This window comes from Trichomycterus rosablanca, chromosome 8 (genome assembly GCF_030014385.1).
Source record: "Trichomycterus rosablanca isolate fTriRos1 chromosome 8, fTriRos1.hap1, whole genome shotgun sequence".
Classification (NCBI taxonomy): Eukaryota; Metazoa; Chordata; class Actinopteri; order Siluriformes; family Trichomycteridae; genus Trichomycterus; species Trichomycterus rosablanca.
In genome coordinates, this window is record NC_085995.1 from 34721688 (window position 1) to 34741812 (window position 20125).

General features: G+C 39.4%; 3 protein-coding genes across 3 annotated transcripts in view; all 3 read left to right on the top strand.

Annotated features, from left to right (window-relative positions):
• Positions 1-253: 253 nt before the first annotated feature.
• LOC134319549 (suppressor APC domain-containing protein 1-like) lies at positions 254-2056 on the top strand. Its single transcript, XM_063000780.1, has 3 exons — positions 254-517; positions 1451-1576; positions 1907-2056. The coding sequence occupies exons 1-3, from the start codon at positions 440-442 to the stop codon at positions 1940-1942; spliced, it is 240 nt and encodes a 79-aa protein (XP_062856850.1). The 5' UTR covers positions 254-439; the 3' UTR covers positions 1943-2056.
• Positions 2057-3310: 1254 nt separating this feature from the next.
• On the top strand, positions 3311-7512 carry si:ch211-266k8.4 (USP6 N-terminal-like protein). Its single transcript, XM_062999667.1, has 6 exons — positions 3311-3572; positions 5093-5180; positions 5304-5411; positions 5569-5737; positions 5846-5971; positions 7385-7512. Exons 1-6 carry the CDS (start codon positions 3436-3438, stop codon positions 7510-7512), a joined length of 756 nt encoding a protein of 251 aa, XP_062855737.1. The 5' UTR covers positions 3311-3435.
• A 4530-nt stretch (positions 7513-12042) lies between these two features.
• LOC134319112 (uncharacterized) overlaps positions 12043-20125 on the top strand; it is a 68470-nt gene continuing 60387 nt past the window's right edge. The window contains exons 1-3 of the mRNA XM_063000112.1: positions 12043-12066; positions 13384-13501; positions 19283-19395. Of these exons, the coding sequence (XP_062856182.1) occupies positions 13443-13501; positions 19283-19395 (172 nt within the window). The 5' untranslated portion in view covers positions 12043-12066; positions 13384-13442. The remainder of the gene's footprint in view (positions 12067-13383; positions 13502-19282; positions 19396-20125) is intronic.

Genomic DNA, 20125 nt, shown 5'->3' on the forward strand with positions numbered 1-20125 from the left:
TCCAATTTTGGTCAGAGAAAATGGTCTAAAGTTTGGTTGGTTTTAATGTTACAGCAGTTTGTCAGGATGTTTTTACGTCGTTCCTTCAATCTTCGAGTTTCTTTTTTTTTTGTAACAGTGCTGATATAATAATGATGATTGTTTATTATATGGTTAAATGTTTAAATTCATGTTTCTGTATATGAATTGAAATAAATGTCTTTATTCTTTACATTTTATTAAAAAATTGTTGAGTTAAATTACAAGCCATTTTGCACACTGAGCTCAGACTGCACTCTGTTGCCGTCTCATCATTCTGACCTCTTCCATTCTCACTCCCCTACTAAATCTCTCTCCTCGAGACTCATCTCTATTTTCTATCTCACTCTCTGCTTGGTAGAACTTTAAGTAAATACTGATCCGTGTTTACAGCGTGTTGTTTGACTTGTTTGCACTTTTAATGGCATCCTACACAGTAGCGATCGTTCCTCTGAGGAGCAGCATCAACGGTCTGGATGCCCTGCGATTCTTCCTCTGGGTAAGTGAATTTACCAACCTCACTTCTCACCTCTCTACCCAAATTAATCAAGCCTGAGTACAGCTCAGAAGACCACAATACTATACACACTCAGAGATACAGTAAGACCTTCAGTTTAATACAGTGCCGGTAGTAACTGATAACTTTAATTTTGTTTTTTCACAACCTTCTCTAGCCGGGTAGACGTGCATGTAACCATCGGCTACATCTTTACACAGAGAGTGTATTCTTGCTTAGGTCTTTAGTGCGTATATCAGACCTCACTACACTATTGCTGCAGATAACAAAAAACATAATTGATGCTAATAGTTTAATACAGAATAGTATTTCCTTTGCCATATATATTTACTTTAATTAATTTACTGTTAGTTGAGTGTCAAACTATGAGTAGATAAAATGAAAACTGCACAGATCTCTAAACAGTTATACACATTAACTTTAGATTTACTGGTGACATGTTGCTGTGTTTAACTTTGTAGCCTAACTTTGGGCCAGTTGTAGCCTAGTGGTTAAGGTACTGGACCAGTGAACAGAGGGTTCCTGGCACAAGCCCCACCACTGCCAGGTTGCCACTTGAGCAAGGCCCTTAACCCTCAATTGCTCAAACTGTATACTGTAACTGCAATGTAAGTCGCTTTGGATAAAGGCGTCTGCTAAATGCTGAAAATGTAAGATGTTTAACTTGTATGTGTATCTTATGACATGATGGTGCTCCTCAGTGTCACAAACAATTGCTGAATTCCCATGCAGCTTCTGAAGTGCTGCCTCTAGTTCACACCTCTTTAACAAAGTTTGCAGTCTATCTGCATTCGGCTTACTAGGCCAAAGTTGCTGCCAAGGCTACTGAAGAAATGACTCAAACACGCACACACATATACTGTATATAAAACATGTCCTGATCGCTGATTATTTCATAACATGGTTATTTTTCAGGTAAAGAAACTGCAGGAGCTGGAAAGAGAGAAAGACATGCTGTGGTTGAGTCTGCCGTATCTGGAGGAAACAAAATACTGGATTCAATCAGCAGTGAACAACCCCAGGATAGGAAAGCTAAAAACGGCATGTGCCAATATAAATTTTTTAATGATAATTGTACAATTCTTAATTCAAAACAATAAAATGTGAAAAAGTCAAATGACAGTTATGTCCTACAAGTAATTAGATATGATCTACTGTATATTGGACCGACATTAAACTATGGGTCAGCTAAAGTAAAAAGTGGGTAGTCAAGGTTCCTTTCTCAGGGCTGATCACGTGAGAATAGAATAACTGCTTAGTTAAGAGAGATATAAGACACATACTGCATTTTATTTAAACCGGACTGTCAGTACTGTTGTGTTTGAGGCAAGCAAGTCAGACTAACCTAAGAATGTTCTCTTTTGTGTTCAGGACATGGTGAACGCCACACCTATAATGAACCACTGACTTCATTCCAAGCTTTTTTTTAAGCAACAGACTGAGCAGTGTAATTGTTTAATCCTTAATATGCTAAGTGCTGTTTGTCTAAACAGTGAAAATAAAGAATAAAATTTGACTACAGTGGGTCTGAACAGTACATCTGTTCTTTTCATATTAAAACACTTTAAAAATCAAACTGATCAACTAACAACAAGAAAAATACACACACCTAAAGATGGGATGAATGTGGAGAAGCTGTTACTCTGTATTTACCTTTTTGTAGGTGGGTAGAAATGGTTCTGTTTCCATTTACGGGTTACTTGATTGATATTGATTGTTTGTAAAAGAAAACATGGTCAATCACTACTTTTGGAATCCAGAGTTTGAATCTCAGCGGTGCTACTGGCAATGATAGGCTGAAGTCTGAGGTAAGGGGGATGGCTAAAACAGCCTAGCAGTTGGTAGGTGCACTTGTCAGTGTGCTTTCAATTCCATCCCCAAGACCGGAAAGAAGGGTTAGGGACCAGATGGAAGACCGGATAGGGGGGTTGCGCCAGGAAGGGCTTACTGTGTAAAAATTGTGCAGACCAGATCTGTTGCCCATTCAAATGTACACCAACCACTATGAATGGGATCATGATTGAAAAATGGTTTGCCAAATGTAACTGCACTGGGTTTTTACATATATGTACACTCACTCTCTTAACTGCTTATCCAATTAGGGTCGCAGGAGGGTGCTCGAGCCTATCCTAGCTTTTCAATGGGCGCGAGGCACACAGTAATACCCTGGACGGGGCGCCAGTCCATAGCAGGGCAGACACACATATACACACACACACACATTCACCTATAGGGCAATTCAGTGTCTCCAGTTAACCTTGACTGCATGTTTTTGGACTGTGGGAGGAAACCGGAGCTCCCGGAGGAAACCCACACACAGGGAGAACATGCAAACTCCGCACAGAAAGGACACGGACTGCCCCGCCTGGGGATCGAACCCAGGACCTTCTTGCTGTGAGGCGACAGTGCTACCCACCGAGCCACCCCATATATGTACATCCTGGAATATTGAGAATGTATTCCTGATTTGCACCCAGTGTTTTCAGGTCACACTGGACTCACTTTTACATCGACTAAGACGAAGCAGTTAGTAAAAACTAATATAGGTTGCAAAGTTTTCAGATCTTCAATATATATACTCATCACACGCCAAATCCAACTCCTTATTAATATACATCAAATGATGTAAAGCATTTCGTTTAACCTCTTTCGTAAAGAATTCACCAGAGAAACATAAAGGGGAACAGAAACTAGCTTTAGAAAGTTGAGATGATGGGGAAACGGGGGAATTACAGAACCTTTATTTTGAAGTACCACCATCATGGTGGACATGTTTGTACCAAACTGGCGGTGAGTTCAAAAATAATTACCAAACTTTCGCGGCACGACGAGATAAAAACATGAATAAAATGAATGAATGAGGTTTAAATGATTAAGTGAAGTACAGAGTGTGTTAATGAATGATGATGAGGAGAAGAAGCAGCAGTAATAAAGCTTCAGGCAGGCGGAGGAGCAGAACTCTGAGTTTTGATGAGTTTGGATTTGCCGTCACCAAGAGAAGAGAGAGAAAACTACAGCACAGGTGTCATGATTACAGGTGAGTCTTATTACTGACTCTTCATCTCAAGCTTAAAGAAGCTGAATTATGCTCAAAAGTATGTAGACATCACTTCTACTTTAATTATTATGTATTCCAATCACATCATTTGCTAACGTTCATATGTTCATGCATACATGATCATCTCCATTGAAAATCACTGGTAGTAGAATGAGACTGAGAGTTTAGAAACGTTAAACATCTCACCTTCGTAGGACGCCACTTTACTAACGATTACTTTATTAAATTCAAGCTTGCTTAAGGCCCTGGTCACTTTATGTGCAGTTCATGCAACTAAAAACTCTGGGAGCAACAACAACTCAGTCACAACATTTCACACCAGGTTTTTTAGAAATACAAATCTTAAGGGTCAGTACTTCTTCATGCTTACAGCACTCAAGTCAAGAGGTTACACTTGTTTGTCATGACAGTCTTGGGTTTTCAGTAATCCTTGTAAACTTTTCAGTGATTAAATGATTGGAACATAATTCTTTATACAAAGATATTGGCAAATGTTTTATTACAAGTTGACTTTTGGTTTTTCTAATCAAATTTGCAACAGAAACATAAACTAAAAAAAGTCTTTAACTTTGTGGCGTTACATCCTAATTCCTTGTTAGGGTTTCTGACTATAACTGGTGACTCCTGGTAGTCCATATAATTAGGGCTAGTTTGCCTGTTTATCTATTCAAATGTACACAAGACAGGATTTTGGATTTTGCTCCCTGTTTGTTCATGAGATTATTAATGAACTCCATCCATCCATCCATCCATCCATCCATCCATCCATCCATCCATCCATCCATCCCTCCATCCCTCCATCCCTCCCTCCCTCAGCCGATAGGAATCATTAATTGCTAATATTGTGGTAAACTGTAAAAATGGCAGTACTGGTCACTGGGGTGCTACCCTCAAGCTGTGGCGTCTCAAGGATCTTATGGACCCCAACCTAATATATAAATATTAAAATCCTATGAATGTATAAAAATAATTTTTGGTTATATAATTTATTTAGGGGGTACATTTTGCTGTTAAACATAGTGGTGGTCATTTTTTGTTCTTAATACAACACAAGCCATGTGTACATACAGTGGATTCAGAAAGTATTCAGACCCCTTGACTTTTTGCCTGCATTATTGTACTGTGGATTTGAGGGGGAAAAACTTATAATAAACTAATAATTCTGTTTTAATGTGTTTGTAAGATAATTCCAGCTAATTTAATATTGTTTAGTACAGGGTGAGTCAAAATTATGTTAACACTTGAATGGCGGAAACCATTTATTCACAAAACATACTTCATATGTGTGAGATGATTTAAAGAACAGTCTCTACCTGTTTGCCATCACGTTCAACACACAAAAACCAGTGAGCAACAGTACCATTTAAAGCCTGGACACACATTTTGCAGGAAATAGATCCATTAGTGTTAACATAATTATGACTCGTCCAGTATTATTATTATATTATTAAATACTGACCAGCGCTTCTTTAATGTTAATTTATCTTTGGTGTTTTCAGCTACCCTCAGCCCAATGCTGTTAAAGTCAAAGAACTGTGTGAACTGCTCAGCTACTGGAATGGGTCCAGTTTTATTTGCAGAAGTCAGGTACTTTTTTTCTTTTTACCAAGTGCATTGTTTAATTCATTTATTTTTAAAATGCTGATATGAATGTCTTCTTTTTATTAATATGCATTTAATGCAGTCTTTTTATCTTTCTTTTGATCTCAGATTGAGCGCTTTATGCGTATTGGAATCCCCCCAGCAGTGCGTGGGCGAGTATGGAAGTGCCTGCTGGATATTGATAAAGTCAGAGTGGCAAGTGACTTTAACTACCAGGTAGATTTCAGTCACTGCTTCAGTTGTTGAGATGGTGCTTTTTGTTAACACAGTGGGAACAATAGGTTCATGCAATTTTTTCATGGAAGAGTTGCATGTTGGGTAATTTTAGTCCCTGAATGAAATGTTCTAGAAATTCTCCTGCTTCTGTTTTCAGGAGTGTCTGAGGGAGATCAGGAAGCCTCTGGTGGATCTCAGTGTGAGTGAATACAGCGTCATATCAGCCATCAGTACACTGGGGGAAAGAGAGAACGAGCTGGGTTCAGCTGGTACTGGATCACTCAGTGGGGACGCTGCTCTCTTCAGACAGATCGCTCTGGATCTGCGTGAGTTACAGAAACTAGTTTAAAGAACACTCATACAAACCTCTGTTTAGGTGTGGGGTGTCCACACACTGTATGTTATATCTAAGTGGAAGTGTTGTGTGTTTGCAGAGAGATCTTTTCCAACACATCGCTCACTAATGGGAGACAGTCCTGAAGCCATTGAGGGCCAGGCCAAGCTTTTCAGAGTACTCACTGCCTATGCCAAGTATAACCCTCATATTGGGTACTGCCAAGGTAACAGTGTGCTGTAGCAGAACACTTGATTGTGTAAAAACATGTTTAATTTTATGTAGAAATTAAAAGAACAGATTTAAGTAGTTTTAGTATTACTTCTTGCTATTGGTTCTTTGAATAGTTACAAGAATATGAAGTCTGCAACGTCAAGGGTTGGACCTGTTCACCACAAGATGGCAGTCTTGTATTGACTACACCATCTAGTCAGAAATGGTTCTGTGTTGCTTGTGTAGTATAACGCTAAGAGCCTTGGTTAGTGCTCTTAATGCCAGTCCCAAGGCAGAATAAATACGTGAGGTGTATCACAGGGCATCTGGCTTAAATATCAGGCCAGACTATCCACTGTGGCGACTCCTAACAAGAGCAGCCGAAAGGAATCAAGGATCTTATGGACCCCAGTCTGATAATATTTCTAAATCATATAAATGTATAAATATAACTTTTGTTTATATGAATTATTTAGGGAGTTTATTCTGCTGGGAAACATGGAGGTGGGTAATTTTTGGACCCTTAATACAACACAAGCCATGTATACATACAGTGGATTCAGAAAGTGTTCAAACCCCTTGACTTATTTGTGCTGTGGATTTGATTTGAAATTGATTTAATTGAATTGACCCATTAGCCCACTTGCAGGCACCCATTATGACAAAGTGAAAACGTTTCTAGGGTTTTTAAACCATTAACCACTGGATTTGGGAAGTTTACACTTTTAGGGCAGTGGTAGCTTAGCAGTTAAGGTACTGGACTTGTAATCAGACGGTGGCTGGGTTAAGCTCCACTACTGCCAAGTTGCCACTCTTGGGTCCCTAAGCCAGGCCCTCAACTTTTGCTTGTATCATATTCAGTCACATTTGTAGGTGTGTCTGCTAAGAAGCATTCATGTAAAATTTCATTCTACAAGCTCTGTCAGATTGGATGCAGAAGGTCTGTAAACTGCCATCTTTAGGTTTCTACTCAGATGCTTAATAGTGTTTTAGGTCTGGGATTTGGCTGGGCCACTTAAGGACATTCAGGAACATCCTTGAAGCCACTCCAGTGTTGTTTTGACTGTATGCTTTAGGCGCTTGCTGTGTTGAAAGGTATACAGTCATCCCAGTCTGAGTTTACATGCTCTCTTTAGATTCACTTTTGTGATGCTCCTGTATTTTGCTGCAGCTTGAATAACTTTAAAGGGTTAATGAGCCACCTACCCATAAAAAATGATTCTATGAATTTAAATAAGTAAATGTAGTTTATTTTGTAGTTGATAGACTGGTTTTGAGGCACGTTGGAGTCTAATAAAGCATGCTTTATAATAATATTAAAGCCTACGGTTGACTTTAATACATAGTTTGACTTATATGTGGTAGCAATTAGATTTTACTGCATTTGATCTTTTTTACAATTTTAATTTTAAATTTCTCTCATTAGGGATGTCCTACATTGCTGCAGTGTTGCTGATGCTCCTGGGTGAGGAGGAAGCTTTTTGGGCTTTGGTGGTTCTTCTTGAAAAACCCAAGTACTTGTCTGAGTTGTTTGACTCCTCACTTAAAAAGTAAGTCTTCCCACCAGTAAAAGTAAAAGTTTCTAGTGACCAAGATGTACTGTAGTTCAAAATCCTAACACTGCTAGAAGTCCACAATGCTAATTGTTAAATAAACCCCAGAAAATTCAAGTGCATCTGATAACTAATCAAACACCTCATACCAGCAGGATGTTCAACTTTCTGGACACTGTGATTTAAATCTTAAGACTTAAATTTTAAGAGGGTGTCCCTTAATTTGACCCTATTTTTATGGGATGTCCTACAAGCTCATGGTCTGGTGTATAGTGCGTTTGTTTATTCTAATGAATATGTGTGTTTTTGTTGATATTAAATACAAAGTTAGAAGATGTGTGTATTTATAATGGTTATATGCACTGACACTATAATAAACAACATATATGAATCGGATATTTGGTTCCTCTCACTGTACATACATTTCTGCTCTAGAATCCTTTACATACAAAACACACATTCCCTTTCTTAAAGTGCCGTTTTGTATCATGTTTTCAGGATCCAACATCAAGCGCTGGTGTTTCAGCAGTTACTAAAGCACAGGAAACCACAGCTTTTCCAGCATCTGGTAATTATGCAGCTATAAATATAACTCTGTGGAGCACCTTTATAGTTATGCCAGTATTATTCGGTCAGCACAAATTTAAAGGTTGTTTATAATACAGTTCTGCTTTAGCCGAAACTTTTAGTGTAATCTGTTATAATCCTTTTATATCAGACTTCTTTTATCATCTTCCAGCTTCAGTAAGGCCTCATCTGAACTGTGTTCATGTTTTGGGTTTCTTAGCTGTGTTAATAAATGTAGATTGTACCCAAGGTTTTAATAATTAATTCTTACCTTTTTTGTTAAGTCTCATTTATTTAATACTATGCTTAATATTTAGATACCAACTCTAAATGTGCCCTATGGTTTAGTCTCTTGCATTTAATTTTCTAAATCCAGTCCTGTATAAATAGCTGCTTCTGAATCACCTTTTAAATTCAGATTAATATAGAGTTATAGTTCAATTCCAGTTCCTCTCCTGATGAGTCTCATCCCTCCTCTGCACATACCCAAACCTTCTAAATCTGGCCTTCCTAACTTTGTCTCCTAAACATCCTACCTGTGCCGTCCTTCAAATAATCTTGTCCCTAATCTTGTCTAGTCTCTTTGACAAACCCCAATACATTAAAAAAAATCTTTACTCAAGATAATTCAGAAATAATCCTAAAGTACCTTATAAAATATATAACTGAACACACACACACACACACACATATATGTATATGTATATATATACTGTATATACTGTATGTATATATATATATGTATGTATATGTGTATATATATATATATATATATATATATATATATATATATATATATATATATACACTGTATATATATATATATATATATATACATACATATATATACTGTATATATATATATATACTGTGTATATATATATATATATATATATACATACATACATACATATATATACTGTATATATATTGTATATACTGTATATATATATATATATATATATATATATATATATATATACTGTATATATATGTGTGTATATATATATATATATATATATATATATATATATATATATTAGGGCTGTCGAAGTTAACGCGATAATAACGCATTAACGCGACCTCAATTTAACGCGATTAAAAAAATTAGTGCCATTAACGCAAATTCTAGTTCATGTTGACACTTGACTGGTAGAACAAACGTTTTAATGTCGGACTTGCCACCGTTTTTCATTTGCGGTTTGTTAACATAATGTAACCGATCGTGGTAGTGATGCACTTGCATAATAAAGAAATAAATACACGGTATATTCACAAGTTGTCGGGAGCAGAACACTTTATTACACTTAATTAACTTCTTCTTCTGTAACGAATACCGGAAAGCTGAGTCGAGCACGTTAGTTCATGAACTATGGAAGCCCCAAAGGGTCAAAACACACTCACTTCGTGTAGAAACGTCCATCAAACCATCGTCACGATACAACCACAGACAAGTCTGATACAATAACTACGCCTTATCCCACCTAAAGCACCGCTGATCTACAATGTTTGCTGATGGAGAAATTCTAACCTACAATCTGACATTTACTGCCTAGTATGTGAGTGAATAAAACTCCCTTACAGTTTTCTCTTGTCCCAGCAGTTTTTAACATAAGTACATTTAGCATAAAATGTGTTCACCATTTTAATTGTAACATTTCGCTTAAAAATCCTTGTTTTCTATAACATTTACACAGATTTTTTTTAATGCGATTAATCGCGATTAACTATATGAAATTCTGAGATTAATCGCGATTAAAAATTGTAATCGTTTGACAGCCCTAATATATACAGTGTATCACAAAAGTGAGTACACCCCTCACATTTCTGCAGATATTGAAGTATATCTTTTCATGGGACAACACTGACAAAATGACACTTTGACACAATGAAAAGTAGTCTGTGTGCAGCTTATATAACAGTGTAAATTTATTCTTCCCTCAAAATAACTCAATATACAGCCATTAATGTCTAAACCACCGGCAACAAAAGTGAGTACACCCCTTAGTGAAAGTTCCTGAAGTGTCAATATTTTGTGTGGCCACCATTATTTCCCAGAACTGCCTTAACTCTCCTGGGCATGGAGTTTACCAGAGCTTCACAGGTTGCCACTGGAATGCTTTTCCACTCCTCCATGACGACATCACGGAGCTGGCGGATATTCGAGACTTTGCGCTCCTCCACCTTCCGCTTGAGGATGCCCCAAAGATGTTCTATTGGGTTTAGGTCTGGAGACATGCTTGGCCAGTCCATCACCTTTACCCTCAGCCTCTTCAATAAAGCAGTGGTCGTCTTAGAGGTGTGTTTGGGGTCATTATCATGCTGGAACACTGCCCTGCGACCCAGTTTCCGGAGGGAGGGGATCATGCTCTGCTTCAGTATTTCACAGTACATATTGGAGTTCATGTGTCCCTCAATGAAATGTAACTCCCCAACACCTGCTGCACCCATGCAGCCCCAGACCATGGCATTCCCACCACCATGCTTGACTGTAGGCATGACACACTTATCTTTGTACTCCTCACCTGATTGCCGCCACACATGCTTGAGACCATCTGAACCAAACAAATTAATCTTGGTCTCATCAGACCATAGGACATGGTTCCAGTAATCCATGTCCTTTGTTGACATGTCTTCAGCAAACTGTTTGCGGGCTTTCTTGTGTAGAGACTTCAGAAGAGGCTTCCTTCTGGGGTGACAGCCATGCAGACCAATTTGATGTAGTGTGCGGCGTATGGTCTGAGCACTGACAGGCTGACCCCCCACCTTTTCAATCTCTGCAGTAATGCTGACAGCACTCCTGCACCTATCTTTCAAAGACAGCAGTTGGATGTGACGCTGAGCACGTGCACTCAGCTTCTTTGGACGACCAACGCGAGGTCTGTTCTGAGTGGACCCTGCTCTTTTAAAACGCTGGATGATCTTGGCCACTGTGCTGCAGCTCAGTTTCAGGGTGTTGGCAATCTTCTTGTAGCCTTGGCCATCTTCACGTAGCGCAACAATTCGTCTTTTAAGATCCTCAGAGAGTTCTTTGCCATGAGGTGCCATGTTGGAACTTTCAGTGACCAGTATGAGAGAGTGTGAGAGCTGTACTACTAAATTGAACACACCTGCTCCCTATGCACACCTGAGACCTAGTAACACTAACAAATCACATGACATTTTGGAGGGAAAATGACAAGCAGTGCTCAATTTGGACATTTAGGGGTGTAGTCTCTTAGGGGTGTACTCACTTTTGTTGCCGGTGGTTTAGACATTAATGGCTGTATATTGAGTTATTTTGAGGGAAGAATAAATTTACACTGTTATATAAGCTGCACACAGACTACTTTTCATTGTGTCAAAGTGTCATTTTGTCAGTGTTGTCCCATGAAAAGATATACTTAAATATCTGCAGAAATGTGAGGGGTGTACTCACTTCTGTGATACACTGTATATATATATATATATAATGCAAAACAAATAAAACTAGCATGAAACATCGATTCCTGCCGTGAATGTCATAGGTATGACAACATGGCATTACAAAAACAAACAAACTCTTTGACAAATAGGTCTCAGGACAAGGCAACAGAATATGTAAGGACTTCCTGTCCTAAACTATATCAGCAAATCTGTTTACATATTTTGAGCACTGGATGTGGTTATGGTCAGTTCTTTGGCCTGACCTTGCAGTAAATTTAGCACACACACACACACACACGTGTTTGACCTGTGATTATCCTCGCTCTGGTTGTATGTTATTGCTGCTTCGTGTAGGATTTCCTCGGGTGCTCTGGTTTTCTCTCATATTAAAACAAAGCATGTGAAAGTGTGTATTGGTCTTCAGTGAAATTATGGTTAACATAATGTCATTCTTTTTCTTTGATCCAGGAGAAACTGGGCGTGTCCTCTATCCATTTCATCATGCAGTGGTTCATGACTCTCTTCACCAGTCTGCCGTGCTGGGACTCCGTGCTGGCCATCTGGGATCTTTTCCTGCTCCATGGTATAAACACTGCGTACTCCTGCACTGTGTGTGTATGTGTGTGTGTGCATGTTGCCCCATATAACAGGATGGTGAGAACTCAAAGGTTTTAGACTGGTAGATCTGCATTTTTAGAACTTGGCTGCCGATCAGGAGCTTGGGGGTTTTGCTCCCAGTTGAAACCTAATGCTATTGTACTACTGAACATGTGGTCAGAACCCATTTTTTGGTCTTGAATAACATCTGTCACTACTGAACACTCACTGTATAATAAAATAATTTAATTATTTGATAAACTTACCTGAAATCCAGCTTTGTATTTCTTACTGTACTTAACTGTGTGGACAATTTCTGTCCGATATGGAGAACTTGTATCAATCACACCACTTAAGCCAAAAAGTTCAACTTTGGTCTCCTCAGACTGAAAGACTTTCTTCCAGTTTGTTGTGAAGTTGTCCTGGGGATTTGCAAATTTTTTATCAGTAAGAGGTTTTATCCTTACATGTTTTACATAAAGACCCTCTAGGTGTAGCAGCACTGTGTATTCCATCAGTCTACACTTAATGACCCATGATGAGAGTCAAAGCATGTTCTTAGAGTTTTTCAAATTCAACAACTGAATCTCTTATTCACAAGAGTGTTTAGACCCACTTGCCGTGGCACTCCAAATTGTGCTCAGGTGCGTCCTGTTTGCTGTAACTATACTTGAAAGTGTGAAGAAACTCAATTACAGGCAACATCTTGCATTTGAATTAATTGGGCATAGTTTGGAAAGGCACACACACTGCCAGGATAAAAACCAAGTCAGGAAGTCCAAGGAATTGCTTGTGAATCTTCATGATTAAATTGTGGCAAAACATTGATCAGGGCAGGAATATGAAACAGTAAGGCCTTGGGTTTTCCCAGCCTGGCACAACCTTTAAAACTCTTCAGAGTTGGATCTGGCCACATTGGGCAGAAATAGTCTTGATTAGGGAGGTAAGAAATAACCCAGTGGTCACTCTAAAAGAGCTCCAACAGCTCTGTGCAGAGATTGAAGAACTTGTACAAGAGCAGTGCATAAATCAGTTTTATGGCTGAGTCACAGTTACTTAAAAGGCGTATGGCAGCCAATTGGAGTTTAAAAAATGGCCAATCGTCATTCCAGTTAGGTGTTCATTTGGGTTGAGGTCAGTTGTCTGTGCCACTTTAAACTCATCAAACAGCATTTTTTTGTGCACAGTTGCATAGTCATGCTTTAAAAGGCAAGGGTCTTCCCCAAGCCTGCTGCAAAGCTAGACCATAAAATCTATATACTTGCAGTCGAAATATCTTCTCTCTCTGACTTTCTCGCTACAGGTTTGCTGGCAGTATTTCGTGCTGCTCTAACAATCCTCCAGTTGCTGGAGTCTCGGCTCATGAGCATGACTGAGGAGGCGGCCGTGCTGCCCATCCTGCTGCGAGTACCTGTTGATATGTAAGTGTTCCTGTCATAGTACAATTACTGCTACCTTTTATTCAGTGTTTTTTTTTTATCAATTAAAACTCAGTATAGCAGAGATGAAGCATCACATTATCTTATTAATTAATATTTTTTAACCCATGCTGTTCAGAAGCGTTTTGCTTTGATGTCGTCCTGCAGCAAACCAAAATGGGAATGCTAACAAATTATTCAAAATATCACCATTGATCTAAACTAACCATTTAAACGTCTTTTAAACTTCTTATGTTTGAGCACGATTTCTATTTATTTGATATATTTGACTACAGACGGTTGAGCCATTAAAGACTTGTATCAAGCAAGAATGGGCAAAAATTACACCTGCAAAACTGCAACAGTTGGTGTTTCCAAATGATTAAAAAGGAACAGCAATAGTGGCACAGAGGTCCACATGCCTCAATATACAATTTTAAAGTTGTATATACACCGATCAGCCATAACATTAAAACCACCTCCTTGTTTCTATACACACTGTCCATTTTATCAGCACTTTGTAGTTCTACAATTACTGACTGTAGTCCATCTGTTTCTCTGCATGCTTTGTTATCCCCCTTTCATGCTGTTCTTCAATGGTCAGGACTAGGGGTGGGTTTATAAAATCGATTTTTCGATTTTAATCGATCTTTATTTGAACGATCCGATATCGATTCATATAAATGCGAGATCGATTTTTTAAATACGCCCCTTTTTACGGTGCACACGGAAATCTATTACTATTGTTACCCCCTTTAATTTCGCGTGACCAGCCACTCTTTTTTCATGCAACGAGATCTGACCTGCACATCAGTTTAGCATGGCAGAAGCTCAAGTTATGACCACTACACAACTTTTTGCACTGATTTTCGCTCGGCTCTGGATTCGGTAGGAACTCGGTGTTCGCTCTGCGATCAAAACTCGGCTCTCAATCAATGTGAGAAACAGCGAGGGGAAACACAGGGGAGAGGTTGGAAACAGGTGGTGGAGCGCAATATAGTTTCTATCAGAATACATCAGCACACTCGAGATCGTTCTCTACAAAACAAAATATTTATTAACCTCCAACTCACTACAGAACGATCCATGCTGCTTGTGTTGCCAAATCCACTCAGATTCATTTATTTCATCAGCGCACAAACTTTGATTGCTCGCTACTTGTTGATGTGCATGTTTGGACGTGGTATCATTAAACCTTTCATCACTTCTCACGTGTGTTTTCGTGACAAAACGTAGTTTTGGAGACCAGAGAAGCTCGCCTGTGATTCCCCCTGGTGATGGATGGTGTAGTGTAAAACTCCCCATCGCCGATCAGTCGTGTAGTGTGAACATTACAGTGACCACGTGTTAATCAGAGTGTCGTGTAGTGTAAACTTGGCATAAGCTGTACAACAGCCAGGTGTATGTTTACATTACATTTACAATGTTGTAGCATGTCAGACAAATGGAAGAAAACAGTAACATTCATTTTTTATTATTATTTCATTTGTCTGACATGCTACAACATTGTAAATGTAATGTAAACATACACCTGGCTGTTGAATGTTACTGTTTTCTGTTTTGGATTAATTATTTATGTAAACAAAATACACAAATATTTTTAATAATGAGTGTTCTTTGTACAATTATCACATTCGTTCTCTGAACATCTGTACATATGTAAACAAAACCTGTTAATGTAACTCAAATATGCCTAAATGTGTTGAATCGAAATTGGATCGAAAATCGAATCGAAAATCGAATCGAAAATCGAAGATTGAATCGAATCGGGACCTGGTGAATCGGAATCGAATCGATCCAGGAAATTGGTGGCGATACCCAGCCCTAGTCAGGACCCCCACAGGACCACCACAGAGCAGGTATTATTTGGGTGGTGGATTATTCTCAGCACTGCAGTGACACTGACATGGTGGTGGTGTGTTAGTGTGTGTTGTGCTGGTATGAGTGAATCAGACAGCAGTGCTGATCACTGTCACTGCTGGACTGAGAATAGTCCACCAACCAAAAACATCCAGCCAACAGCGCCCCGTGGGCAGCGTCCTGTGACCACTGATGAAGGTCTAAAGGATTACCAACTCAAACAGCAGCAATAGATGAGCGATCGTCTCTGACTTTACATCTACAAGGTGAAACAACTAGGTAGGAGTGTCTAATAGAGTGGACAGTAAGTGGACACTGTATTTAAAAACCTAAATAATACCTGCTCTGTGGTGGTCCTGTGGGGGTCCTGGCCATTGAAGAACAGCATGAAAGGGGGCTAACAAAGCATGTAGAGAAACAGATGGACTACAGTCAGTAATTGTAGAACTACAAAGTGCTTCTATATGGTAAGTGGAGCTGATAAAATGGACAGTGGGGGTAGAAACAAGGAGGTGGTTTTAATGTTATGGCTGATCGGTGTATTTATGGAATAAATATTTTCTTTGGATCCTTGTTAGCATTTTACAAAATGTCCCAGCTTATAGTATAGGTATAGTTTTTGGAGATTGGAAGGAAAAGAATAAATCTGGGAGCTCCACACTCCTATATAAGACTGTATGTCCTAAAAAGTTCTTCTTATAAGCCGCATCACCTGCTAGAGGGCAACATGTCCTTGTTATTGTCAAGAAAATTCAGTAACTGTGGGAACATGACCAAGTCCATATAGCATGCAGTGCTGGTTTCTTTAACTGCTTGTTAAGTTTTGTCAGTTTCACATTCTGTGCTGGGGGGGCGCGGGTTTTGGCCATTGACATGCAGATACCAACTTCCACAAAGGCACTACACATACACGATAGGCTTCACGTTGCTGTGCTGGCACTGCCCCAATCCTTCTGTTCTACTGTTTCTTAGGAATTAAGCAGATTGGAGACCAAATCTGTCTGGTTTCTGGAACAAAGAGCAATTAAAGCAATAAAGGACTAGTGCTGGTTATAGGTATCAGTCCACACTGGTTCTGTCCTGACATATGTGGTATGCTCAAGTTTCTTTGTAATCATATTTAACTTTAAATTAGAGAGGACGTCAGGGGTCGTAGCATAGCAGTTTCACCCAAGAAATATGACCGAAGTCTCAACCAGCTGTCTGTCTGTCGGTCACATCAGAACCTTCTGGCAACAACACACTCTTTTCTAAAGAGGCACTGTTTTGCCCCCCCCCCCCCCCCCCTCTGTTTCCTATTCACTTGTTAACCCGTTGCCCTCTGGACGGGTCTGACAACTAATTTGTTTGTTGCTATTTAGTAGCAAGGCCACATTGTGTTTCTTCACTTTCTTTTTCTTCTACTAATTCTGCTTACATAATACTCTGAGTGTGGCAGTAATAATAAGTCTGAGGGCTGTTTTGGACCTGTTCACCGCAGCCTTTTACAATTCTGTGGGGGCGGCTAAGACTTTGTTTTTGTCTATGCGTCTGTCTGATGGTATAACTAATGTGGCCTCCTAAAAGGTTTTGAAATCCATTTAGTCCTTGCCAACACATTTTAAGATTATTAGATTGGATCACTACCAGTGCTTTCTCCAGTTTCTTCCAAGAAAATTTTTTAACCGTTTGGCACCTGATGTTCAGATCTGCAGTGAAAATGGCTAAAAACTATATTTTAAAAACTCAGGGCTTATTAAAAAAGTCATTGTGTTTGTTTTTCAATTGCACATTCTTTCCAAAAGAAATGCTATAGTCACAACAGCTTAGCCATAGAGAGGTAAAAACTGTGCCAAGTCGTGTATGCAGACCAGATCTGCTGTGGTGATCCCCGGATTTGAACATGACCGATCATCATGTCCGATCCCGGATTCTAAGCCTCTACTTAAATTTCTGCATCGATTCTTTTTCTGTAACTTAAAGATTCCTTTAAAGAAAAAAAACTTAATTTTATAAGCCTAATGTGACTGAAAAAGTCAAAATACATGTTGAGATACACTAATCAGCCATAACATTAAAACCACCTCCTTGTTTCCACACTTACTGTCCATTTTATCAGCTCCACTTACCATATAGGAGCACCTTGTAGTTCTACAATTACTGACTGTAGTCCATCTGTTTCTCTGCATGCTTTGTTAGCCCCCTTTCATGCTGTTCTTCAATGGTCAGGACCACCACAGAGCATGTATTATTTGGGTGGTGGATCATTCTCAGCACTGCAGTGACACTGACATGGTGGTGGTGTGTTAGTGTGTGTTGTGCTGGTATGAGTGGATCAGACACTGCAGCGCTGCGAAAGTCTTTAAATACCATGTCCACTCACTGTCCACTCTATTAGACACTCCTACCTAGTTGGTTTACCTTGCAGATGTAAAGTCAGAGACAATCGCTCATCTATTGCTGCTGTTTGAGTTGGTCATCTTCTAGACCATCAGTGGTCACAGGACGTTGCCCGCGGTGTGCTGTTGGCGGGATATTTTTGGTTGGTGGACTATTCTCAGTCCAGCAGTGACAGTGAGGTGTTTAAAAACTCCATCAGTGCTGCTGTGTCTTATCCGCTCATACCAGCACAACACACACTAACACACCACCACCATGTCAGTGTCACTGCAGTGCTGAGAATCATCCACCACCTAAATAATACCTGCTCTGTGGGGGTCCTGACCATTGAAGAACAGCATGAAAGCAGGTTAAAAAGGTATGTAGAGAAACAGATGGACTACAGTCAATAATTGTAGAACTACAAAGTGCTCCTATATAGTAAGTGGAGCTGATAAATGGACAGTGAGTGTAGAAACAAGGAGGTGGTTTTAATGTTATGGCTGATCAGTGCATATATATACACTGTTAAAAATATACACATTTATCGGTTAGTTGAAAGAAAGTTCTCTAATATCATCTCACTTTTTCTCTTTGTGAAATGGTCTTCTACTTCCTAAAGCTATAAATATGAGCTGGTTTAATTACGTTTAAAAATCACATGGAACGGTGGTCTCTTTGTCAAGGGTAAAAAGAGAAAGAAAACCCAAACTGTCACATCTTGTTGAGAAGAAATTTGCAACTCATGAAACAGGGCTGCCAAAAATGAAAGAAAAGAAACTGCTGTGACATGGTCGGACGTTTAGCAAGAAAAGTGACTTTTTAAATGCGTTTTCTCCCCATTTTTCTCCCAATTTAGCGGTCAACTTGTCTTCCGCTGCTGAGAGATACCTGATTGCATCCGAGGAGAGCACGTCACTGCTCACGCCTCTTCCGACACGTGCACAGCCCCCCTCTTCTCGCCCCTGCATTCTGCACAGGCGTCTCTTCCGCCAATCAGGGTCCTTACACAGCGTATGAAGATCCCACCCACACAGTCTGGTTGTCCCGCCCTAGCAGATACGATGGCCAATTAGTATCTCTCAGGCACTGCCAGTTATGCCCGCCAGATGGCACCCAGCCACCCCGTGGTAACGCAGAGTTTTGAACCTAGGAGTTCAGAATCTCTGCACTGGTGTGCTAGCGGAATATCCCACTGAAATCGGCACTTTTAAACTTAACTGAAAGAAGCAGAGTGGGGTTGTTTTTCTTGCACAGCAGTATTTAATCATATTATAATGTAAAGCTTGCTTGATAGTAGACAGTATCTCTTACATGTTTATATAAACTTTTGACTTTAACTTGTAGCTGTGTGTTTATTTTTCAAACGGTGGTGCTAAATAGAAAATAAACACCGTCTTTTCTGCTCTAGTTGAATCGAGCTGCTCTAGAAGTCAAAGCTTCTGTGGGACCTATAGTGTTTAACAGCCTCTGGCTGAAGACCTGCTTTTAGTGACACATGACTTCAGTTCACAAGTAACCCTGATTCAATTTAGTTTAACAAATGTTTGTGTGTTTGTCTTCCAGCTCAGAGTACCGTGTGCTTATTCCAGCTGTGTGGAGTACAGAGGTGCAAGAGTGGGAGATCAACTGCATGAACAGCCTCATACTGGAAGAGACTGCTGAAGAACATCATACAGGTACACAAACACAGGCATGTAGAGTAAGAAACATACAGATGTTTAAAGCTACCTGCTGATGTTTGAACATTTATACACATATATATAGTATGTGTATATAGAATTAAGAACTTCATGCATTAATGTATGTTGGAAATATAAGTAGAACTTTATAATCACTTTCTCCTGGGATTTGACTGGAAGTTTAGTTACAAGTCTTGTGTAACTCTGGAAATGAAACCAGGCACTACACACCACCTGGCTAATATTATCCCTAGGGTAAAACATGGTGGTGGCAGCATCATACTATGGAATTTACGTTTGCATTTGTGGCATTTAACAGACGCTTTTATCCAAAGTGACTTACAATTATGACTGAATTCAATTCAAGCAATTAAGGGTTAAGGGCCTTGCTCAACAGGGGCAACTTGACAGTGGCAAGGCTTGAACCAGCAGCCTTCTGATTACTAGTCCAGTACCTTAACCACTGAGCTACCACTGCACTGGAGTTGCTTCCCAATTTAGTCACTAAATTATTGGAACACACACTTTCCAAACACTTAAACCCCCAATAAACAAACAGAAACCCATGTGACATGGCCTTCAAACTCCACCTAGAGACTTCTTTGTGCTTAACCTAATAGGACTAGTTTGACTTTACCCATTACAAAGAACATGGAACAGTGGTCTCATTTCCACCACTGAATTTAAAGCTGCATGTAAAGAACAATGTATGAGAAACAATTTTGCC

Coding starts and splice junctions, on each gene's coding strand:
- si:ch211-266k8.4 (XM_062999667.1), top strand. CDS start 3,436: ATGATGATGAGGAGAAGAAGCAGCAGTAATAAAGCTTCAGGCAGGCGG. Junction 3,573..5,092: donor CACAGGTGTCATGATTACAG/GTGAGTCTTATT, acceptor TGGTGTTTTCAG/CTACCCTCAGCCCAATGCTG. Junction 5,181..5,303: donor GTTTTATTTGCAGAAGTCAG/GTACTTTTTTTC, acceptor TTTTGATCTCAG/ATTGAGCGCTTTATGCGTAT.
- LOC134319549 (XM_063000780.1), top strand. CDS start 440: ATGGCATCCTACACAGTAGCGATCGTTCCTCTGAGGAGCAGCATCAAC. Junction 518..1,450: donor CCCTGCGATTCTTCCTCTGG/GTAAGTGAATTT, acceptor GTTATTTTTCAG/GTAAAGAAACTGCAGGAGCT. Junction 1,577..1,906: donor GGATAGGAAAGCTAAAAACG/GCATGTGCCAAT, acceptor TTTTGTGTTCAG/GACATGGTGAACGCCACACC.